The sequence below is a fragment of the Solea senegalensis genome, linkage group LG2, assembly GCF_019176455.1.
Source record: "Solea senegalensis isolate Sse05_10M linkage group LG2, IFAPA_SoseM_1, whole genome shotgun sequence".
In the NCBI taxonomy this organism is placed as follows: Eukaryota; Metazoa; Chordata; class Actinopteri; order Pleuronectiformes; family Soleidae; genus Solea; species Solea senegalensis.
In genome coordinates this window covers 16543832-16553858 of record NC_058022.1, presented here as the reverse complement: position 1 = coordinate 16553858, position 10027 = coordinate 16543832, and the positions used below count along the sequence as shown (strand labels likewise).

The 10027-nt window shown below is 42.1% G+C and overlaps 1 protein-coding gene across 2 annotated transcripts; it reads right to left on the bottom strand.

The window, feature by feature from the left end:
• Positions 1-4917: 4917 nt before the first annotated feature.
• gdf3 (growth differentiation factor 3) lies at positions 4918-7120 on the bottom strand. Of its 2 annotated transcripts, XM_044016368.1 has the most exons (3): positions 7056-7120; positions 6727-6981; positions 4918-6007 (listed from the first exon to the last, which is right to left on the bottom strand). In XM_044016368.1, exons 2-3 carry the CDS (start codon positions 6935-6937, stop codon positions 5154-5156), a joined length of 1065 nt encoding a protein of 354 aa, XP_043872303.1. In that variant the 5' UTR covers positions 6938-6981; positions 7056-7120; the 3' UTR covers positions 4918-5153. The 2 variants fall into 2 exon arrangements, with proteins under 2 accessions (XP_043872303.1, XP_043872299.1); XM_044016364.1 differs by having other exon boundaries at positions 6727-7113.
• Positions 7121-10027: the final 2907 nt, after the last annotated feature.

The window sequence follows — 10027 nt, the reverse complement described above, 5'->3', positions numbered from 1 at the left end:
CAACAGTTTTATACCATAGCTGATCCAGTAGAAGCTGATTCTGACTTTTCCTTCCCACTGTTTGCTGTATTTAAACGTCATCTAAATCAGAGAATTAAAAAAAAAACATTATGGTTTACTGAATTAAAATGTCAAATATTATCTGAATTGGAGTAAAGTTAAATAAATAGTAGAATATAAGTAAAAAGTATGGTTAGTATGGTTGATTACATCTTCTAAAAGTCAAAGTCAAGCAAAACTCTAACCATAGCAGATGTTTAAAGCATTTTACAGCATTATCTTACATGTACGCAAGACATGAAGAACAAATCCTAAGATGTGAAGATGAATTTTGGTCTCATATGACAAACTTGAGGGTTTCTTTAAGGTTTGACTTCCAGTTCATGCTAAAATCAGCCACTTAGGATTAATGCAAGGCAGTATTATTTATAAAGCATGTTTCATACACAAAGGTAGATTATAGATTATTACCATACCAGGTCCTGGAGACCCACTGCCCTGCATGTTTTAAATATTTCACTGCTCCAACACCCCTGATTCAAATAGTCCGGGCAGTGGGTCCCCAGGACCAGGATTGAGAAACCCTGCCATAGAGAAACATTTTAAACCCAAAAATTAAAAATATTTGAAAGAATTTAAAGTTGAAAAGAACTATCCATAAGTAACAGGATGAGAGAAGTTTAGTTAAAAGGATTTCTGAATAAAAACGTTTTCAGTCTAGATATAAAAACTGTCATGGACAGATCAGGCTTCACCAAAAAACTCTGTGCTGTAGCATGGAAGAATGGTCATGGATGGAAGACAGAAATACAGATGGAGTGAGGAAGCTACATTCAGGCCGGATGGCTGTGGAATCAGCCTCCATCACAGCTGGTATTGATTATTAATTTAAACGTCATTGAACAAGCCGAGCAAGATCTATATCATTTTGTGGCACCAGTCAATGAATGTGCACAGAAAATGATTACCGAGTGTGTGTGTGTGCATTGATTTCTACTATTTGTAGTCCACAATACACGGAAATATACTCTATCTAGTTATAAGACATCCCAGTTTAATCACCAGATCAAGCAGCTGTTAGTTTTCTCAGTTGCCATAAAAAGTATTATGGAGCAAAACGTCACAAAAGTAAAGAAATGTTCAGCGGTGATATATCTTCTAGAGTAGTGTTTCTCCCACTGCCCTGCATGATTTAGATCTTTCCCCGCTCCAACACAGCGGATTCAAATAAATGGGTTGTTACCAGGCTTTTGTCAAAGGTTGTTGATGAGCCGACTATTTAAAATCACAGGTGTTGGAGCAGGGAAACATCTAAAACATGGATGAGGATTGAGAAACACTGTTCCAGAGTAAGGTTTCACAATGATTGTCCTGGAGACTCACTGTGTCCCCGCTCCACCACACCTGATTCATATGGTCAGCTAATCAGAAAGCCTGATAACGAGCCATTCATTTGAATCAGGTGTGGTGAATCAAAGAAAACACCTAAAACTAGTGTTTCTCAATCCTGGTCCTTGGGACACACTGCCCCGCTCCAACACACTTGATTTCAATGAATGGGTCATTACCAGGCTTTTGCAGAGTCTGTTAATTCTGGTGGGGCCTTGCAGGAAAATCTTATAATGCAATTCAGAAATATCACATATTACTCTCATATACCCACACGACAAAAACACAGCAGCAAGTGAGAGAGGGGACCACAGCACCTTTGACAATGCCATCACACAAACAATGCCAATCTGATGACATATATTATCATATCAATAGCACCACTACATAGCAGTGTTGAAAATCTAACAATATCAAACACTCAAGATGGAAAAAAAACAATGTGACAACAATAACAACAATGCACGACTCATGGCATGAACAGCGCACACCCCACATGCAAAGCCACCACACACACACAAACAGGTATCGCAAGTCACGCATTACAGAAATCCCACTACAATTCAAACAATATGTAAACTACATTATCAATAAAAATAAATTAGACTGACCGCTCACTTCTTGAAGAGGAATGACGCTCTGCGGTCCTTCATGTGCACAAACCTGTGCCGCCCTTGCTTCAAATCAACCAATGAAAAGCGCTCTGGGTCCCTGAACTTCCGGCCCCCACCGACCGGAAACAGAGGACGCGCAGCATCCGGCACAACCAACTATTCACAAACAACTACACGATGTGTCAACAGTGGAAATTGCGTTCATCAAATACAAACTGCCGACATTTCTGTGGCGACAATGTTGAATTTATTATTAACTTGTGCTCCGCGACATTTTTGACACAGGAAAACATAAAAGCTTATGATCCTCCCCTGCACAGCAGCGCCCTCTGGTGGGACACGGCCCTTAATGCAAAGACGCCGCTGTTGCAGAGCTTGTTGATGAGCTGACCATTTGGAAATATCTAAAACATGCAGGATTGAAAAGTCCTGTTCGAGAGCAACTTGAAAACATCTGAACACCAAGCACCATTTTGAGTCTAAAACAAACTAAAGTAAATATGAAGTGAAGTGACTCAATTCATCCTGAGGGGGACATTACAGGACAAGCGGCTCAAGTCAACACGTCTAACAGTCGTGTGCCTTTTTCTCTAAAAACAGTGTCTAACAGTAATGGACAATGTTTTGCTCAGAGCAAGAGAAGCGTCGGTGTAAAGCAGAATAAAGATCATTTCACTATGTGCCGTGTGCGTAACCTTGTGAAGATTCATTTTGGAAGAGGAGAGAGAGAGTGACGGAGTGTGTGTTTTAGTTTTGGAGACAGGAAGACAAATGCTTCTCTAAATCTGAGAGTGGTGTGTGGACTCAGCCCCAGAGGGAGAAGTGGAAATGACTTTGTCTTTGACAGCAAAGTTCTGTGGAAGTGCCTGAGGTGTCTCCCTTTTCACTCCCTTCTCCCTGCTGTCCCCCTCCCTCTCACTTTCCTTCATCTTCGGTTTCAGCTCACTGACATTACACATCAGAGGGGAACACTGTGAGTGAGGAAACTGGCAGAATTTATAACAGGAAGGTGTAAGGACATGGGGGGCGGGGGGTAAACAAAACCTGAATGGCAGAGAAAACTCTTCCTTTCTTTAAGATCAAACTTTTTTTTAATAATTAGAAATGTTTGGATTTGTTTTAATCTGCTGTCAAAGCAAAATAAATCATCCCATATTGTTAAATGTACACTTAAGCATGCAAACATTTGGCAGTTTGATTTGGCAGTTTATGTGTTAAAAACACAAAGAATCGCTCACATCTGCTGCTGATTTAGATTATCTATATATGTGACACCCTGCCTCCAATCCCCCATGACAGTGTATTAGAAGCTGAAGTGGATCAGATTGATAATGTCAGAGATTTAATATCCTGCTGTAATGTTGATTTAGGACAACACTGAACCCACACATGAAAACCAATATGTCAGACACATTGTGTCAATAATGTTCAGCTTTTCAGGACTTTTATGTGGTTTTTTTCCCACTAAATGAAACTCATGACTCTTCTGTGGTTCTTTGATTTTTCCAAAAGTGACACAGGGCCAGACATTTTTCAAAATGTATATTATTCTTTGTAGCAATGAAAGCATGCTTGACTGCTTGAAATGCTTGACTGTCAACAGCACTGTGAGCATATACTTGCAAATTCTTGCTAAATAAATCTTCAGCGTTCATGAAAAATGGCAATATTTTCCTATCATGGTGAATTTTCAGAAATGTATTTCAAAAACTGTATTTTTCACAGCATCTTGAATGCCGCACCCCATTTTTCACTCTTATGTCCTTAATCGTCAATCTTATACTTTTTATACAGATTAAAACAAACAAAGTTTGACTTAAAAATAGAGAATTAAAGTTTTGTTTTTTAACACAACATTCAAATGAACACTGAATGACTCAGTGGGAACATGTATGTAATCAAAACAAGCTTCCTGGACATGTTTCTCTTCACTCTTTCACACCTAAAAATCTCTCTCACCCTCTCGCACTAATTACTAAAAACCTGTCAGCCTCTCCCGGTTGCTGTGGCGACCAGCTGTCGTCATGGCAACCCCCAGTGGTCTGTCTGGCTCTGTGAGGGGAGGAGGTGGGAGTCTTATCATGCAGGAAGTTGAGATAAGAGAGTTAATTTCTAGGTAGATAAAAGAGTAGCCGGAGACTGTCAGTGAAACATTTGTATCACAGGGGAACAGTGGTGATGCTTAAAGGCCGAAACTTAATCTCTACATAAGTGTGCTTATCTTTCACTATTGCGAACCCTTGTATCAATATCAAGGTTTAAACTGCTGATTTTTGTCTTTCACATACAATAACTTCTACCTTAATCTACTTTGTAAACTTTATTGCACATAAATGTTGCGTTCATATCACAGATTAGAAGTTTTCAGACTGGTCATCAGACAATTAAAAATCAGGTCAAAGGAAATTACACATCTTTACGTTTATTTAACAGTGGACATGTTTTTAAAAGAATGTAATAAATTAACTGTAGTATTGCTCTATATAAGCCTGATTCAAGGTCTGGCCCACAAGGTAATTTTCCTGTTCCTGGCTACTAGTGAATCTTTTCTTTCAAACATCTTATATTTTAAATGAATCACTTATGAAAGTGACACAACAGCTCTACACAAGCAGAGCAGTGATCTATACTAGGCAAGAGGAAAACGTAGGTCTGATCCAAGTCCCTGTTACCTCTAAATTGTACTAGTGGAAGAATGTTGAAAACGGACTGTACTGCAGTTTTATTTAATAAAGAATAATGAAACATTTGATTTTAAAGCTAGGTTTAAAGGTTTCTTGCTCTCTCATTTGCTGTGATGCCGCTGCTACTTCACACTGTGCTACAGCTTGACTATAGAGTAGGTTTTATCTCTGAAAATTTAATTGAAAAATTAAACTTGGTGTTTCTTGATCATTTCATAAAATTGTCTGACGTTGATGTTGCTGTGATGGAGTGGATTAATAAAAATGCTCGTGTTTCAGAACCAACCCTCAAGTGTGTCATGTTCCAGTTTTTATTATTATCATGTTGTTGTTTTTTTTAAAAAAAAGATGCCTCTCAAAACGCCTGAGAACTTGTTCATAAAAGATGCTGCATTCTTTAAAACCACTGATATTGTTACTGCAGTGACGGAAGGAATTCAACACTCCCAACTGTAGACGTGAAAATTCATCGACACCCACACTCGTCCACAACCATGTCCTGGTAATGTCGCAGCACTACATTGTCGTTGTTGTCGTAGTAGAGCATGGAGATCGGCGAGAGGCGGATGGGGACGCAGCAGGGCTGAGGTGTGCCGTGTGGGTCCAGGGAGTGCACCAAGGTCTGCAGGATGGCGTGGTTGGTGCCGTTCAGGCTCTCACTCAGCGGGAACGGACACTCTCCGTGGCAGTAGTTGGCCATGTAGCCCTGTGGAGCAATGATCCAGTCCTGCCAGCCCACGTCTTTGAAGTCAATGTAGAGGCGCCGGGCCTTGCACACGTTGCTGGGTGTCACAGGGAGGTGTACGGCGCTTCTCCTCTGTCTGGAGCGACACTGGTGGGGGTTGAGGGACACGGCCACCAGAGAGGCCTGGATGAGCGGCAGAGTGAACGCTGGTTCCAACGGGAGGGAGTTCCCGGGGTGAAAAGGAAGAAGCTCCTCTGGGTCTGCGATGAGAGGAAGCTGCTCTAGAACCAAACCATAGTTGCGCCCTGGTTTACGCCAGTTTTCTGCTAGCGAGGTGAGGTCCATGGTGATGGAGATGGGTTCGGGCTGGAGCTGGATGGACTGGGACAGGAGGAGTCTGCGATTGGCCTGCGGATTGGCTCCCCGCAGCGTGGCTCGTATCACTTTATACAGAGACACGCTGAGGGTGCGAGGGCCCTGCAGCAGGCTCGCAGGTCGGAAGGGTTTCCAGTGGAACTTGACGTCCAGCTGAGCCAGAGACAGCAACTCCACAGGCTGCAGGACAGACATGTTGAAGAAAAGCTGCTTCTCCACACAAGCTTGACAGACGCTATTCCACCCAGACACCAGTCTGCCTGCAAAACATCAGCAGGGGGATTAGATTTTGTCACAGTTTATTTAGTTTCTTGTTGTTTGCAGAGACCAGAGGACAATAAGAATTTGACATGACGGAGGCTCAAGTGTGAATTAAAATGAATTAACTCCAAATGTTCTAACACACAGGGAAAGGATTTATCTATTTGCTGTTACCATTATTTCCATTTGTGTTTTGAGAATTACTGTGTTTATGTTTTGTTATCTCATGTGCTTTGTGAGACATTGCAAATGGAGCCGCGATAGCAAAACTACATTTAAATTTTGAGAACTTTGTCTCATAATAAAAGTAATCTATCTATATCAACAAAATGTGTTTCTTTCCTTAAACTGTGTGTACAGATAAAAAAGGTGTTGAGGCTTGTAAGCCCTGCAGTTTATTATTCCTTCACCTTTTCGGCTATAGAAGTACAAGAAATTAAATATGATTTATAGTTGTTGGTGTTTTTTTACATTTAATACATTCTGTCAGAGACTGTGTTGGTCGCTAAATAAACTTTTACAGAGTAAATACAAAATAACAGGCGTGAAATTGGGCTGGGATTAATTCATGAATCACATCTGTTGGTAATGATGGTTCTAATAAATGAGTGCAGTTAAAGAAACTGCAGTAAAATGGTCAGAAACGTTATATTATGCAGAAACTGGCTGTTCCATGGTTGACATTGTATAAAAACAATTCAATCTCATAACTTGATACCTTGGTCTTGTACATATCGGATGATGTTACCGCGGACTCCGTACTCTGACACCATACACGGGTCACTCTCCTGCGCCTGAACGCTCTCTGACCTCCGGAACATCCTCCACAGCGGAGAGGGGACGTGGCGCCGGGACTGGTGGCTCCCCGCGGGCCGGGGCCGCCCTGAGAGCCCGAGGGAGCTGAGGAAGAACCGCTCCTGGCTCTTCATGTCCTCCACGTGTGAAAGATCACACACGGCCACGCAACAACACACTGCAAGCAGCAGGACACGGGTCAGGTAGGTCGGCCTCATGTTGGCTTCAACGTGTCACTGCTGGGTTCCTCACCTGATGTGGTTTTTGTGCCGAAAGACGCAGTACGTTAGTTTTAACCTCTGATACCTCCCGCTGAGCAGCTGCATCATTATGTTAATGAGGAGGAGGGCCGGAGATACGGTGAAGGAGGGGCGGGGACACGGAGACACTGATCTCAGGTCAGGTGCTCATCATGAATCGAAAACAAAATAAAACCTCTATGTAAATGCAAAGTTACCAAGTTTAAATGATGTTGTGTTTGGGTTTTATTTTTATATTGGAAACTTTTAATGTGTTTGTGTCCAGTCACTCATTGAAGTACTGAGTGACTGGAGGCTATCTGTCACTTAAAGAATAATATACATTTTGAAAAATGTCTGGCCCTAAATATTTCAGCTGAAGCAGATTTGTTCACTTCCTGTGGCCGGGAAACTCAAGGGTCAAGACAGAGGTCGTGTGTGTGGCCTGCACGGGCCTAGAAACTGGGCCCCAGCACTGGGCCCTGGCACTAGGGAAATCAAGCCTGACGTTTTTTTGTTGTTGTTTTTTTTCAACCTCCCATAACAACATGTAGGCTGTCAGTGTTGCAGTGTTGTTGTTGTTGGGCGGCGATAGCTCGATTGTAGAGCGAGTCGTCTTTCAACTTCAAGGTTGTGGGTTTGATTCCTAGCTCCACTAGTCTACATGCTGATGTGTCCTTGGGCAAAACGCTTGCTTCTGACGGCTGTGCCAACGGCGTGTGAGTGAGTGTGAAAGGTGAGTGACAGAAAAAAGTGCTGCACATAGATGTGCTGAGTGAATGGGTGAATGGCAAAAAACGTAAAGTAGCTTTGAGTGGTCATCAACACTAGAAAAGTGCCATAATTAAAATAGCTTGTTTAGGCTATATTTATTATATTTTTGTTTAACGGATGAAGTTAAATAGACTATGGATTTATTGAACTTAATGACTGAGACTCAATGCAGTTATACAGTAGACCCCCGACCTCATCTGAGCACTTTTAATGGTGTAAGTAGGTATATTTCGTTTCCTTTCAATAGTTTAGAAAAATGTTTGAAGCAGCGGGAGTGGGATCAGTGTCATGTGATCTGTGAATCTGAGTGACAGTTATGTGAGTGAGATGGAACAGGGAGGGTGGACGTAGAGCGGATTGCATTTATATTGGTTTAAGTTTAACACATTCTTCTAATTGGCAGGTTCAAAAAAGCCAGAGCCTGACCCGAGTCTGCGGGAATGATGTGGTAATTGGCCTGAAGCCCGGCCCTTGTGCTGTCTCAATGGGCCTATGGCTCCAGTGCAGGGATCTACTGCAGAGTTTCTTACACCACCTAGTGGTCACTCACTGAAGTGAGTCCTCTGTTTATCACAGTGTTCAGTCTCACCCATGAGGTATCACTAACTTTTACACATTAGACATTTCTTATGGTATGATGTTGGAGCTGACACACTCTGATAAACACCCAAGAGACAACAGGTCACGTCGTCACCTATAAGAACATGAATTACTGATTTGAAGCCTCAAGATTCAGTGCCATGTTGAGGTTTTGCAGCCCAAAGTTCACAGACAGCACCTGCACACTGGGCACGACTGGACAATACCAGCTGTCAATCACACTGGTGTCCACTCGTGTGTCATGCTCATTTCCTCTACATGGGAACATACTAACATACTCCTCCAAAACCAAGGAAATGTTGATTGACTTCCGCAGGAAAAGAACAGACCCTGCCCCTGTCCACATCAGAGGAGATGTAGTGGAGAGGGTCAGTGACTTCAAGTTCCTCGGAACACACATCTCCTGTGACCTCACCTGGTCCACTAACATCTCTGCCCTGGCGAAGAAAGGTCAACAGCGCCTGTACTTTCTAAGAACAATGAGGAAAGCCAATCTGCCTCAGAAACTGCTCCAGACATTTTACACCTGTGCCATACAAAGCATCATCACATACAACATCATAGTGTGGTTCAACAGTTGTACTGCGGCTGACAGAAAAGCCCTGGACAGAGTCAGGAAGTCAGCCCAGAAAATAACACACACACAACTGCCGTCACTTTTTGACATACACCACACCAGATGCCAACAACGAGCACAAAACATAATCAAGGACAGTTTCCACCCAGGCCACTCCTTGTTCTCGCTGCTGCCCTCCGGGAGGCGCTACAGATCATCACGGTCCCACACATCCAGGCTGACCAACAGCTTCTACCCCAGCGCCATCAGGCAACTGAACTCTTGCACATAGTTGTCTGCCCACACTGAAAACACTGACTGCACTTTAAAAATTGACTGTGCACTTTAGGAAGCTGTGCAATATTGAATTTTACTGTCTTATTGTTGTTGATTGTGTGTATGTCTTTTTGTTTTTAAACCACATGGAAGTTTGCATTTTAAATTTCGTTTGTACCTTGGTATAAATGACAATAAAAGGATTCAAATTCAAATTCAAATTCAAATTACAAAACTGACATAATGATCTAGGAGGAGCTAAAACTGGTGGTTGAGAGCATTAGCTTCTCAGGAAAATCTTTACTGATGTTTTGAATCAAGTGAGAATATAGACCAATTTTCCAGTAGGTTTCCATTCAAGGAGAGTAGCGGTGTCTAGTGGAGTCGCCACCTGGTGGCTATTCAGTATATTCCTGCTTCCTGATTAACCCACAACTGGAAAACTGCTACGGCCACTTTTTATATACAGCGGGGTAAATGGGTATTGAACATGTCAACCTCTTTCTCAGTAAATGTGTTTCTAATTCTCCAATTCTAATAATTGCTACTGACATGAACTTTTCACCAGATGTCAGTAACAACCCAATTAATCCACACATACAAATAAATAAATAAAAGTATGTTATAAAGTGGAATGACACATTCTTCCACACATTTTTTTTAATTTGATTCAATTCAGGTGATTGCTGGGGTCATTCTAGCAGCTCTATTTACTTTCTGTTTCCTTGACTATGTGTTTAGGATCTTTGTCTTGCTGAAATGTCCACCCTCGTCTCATC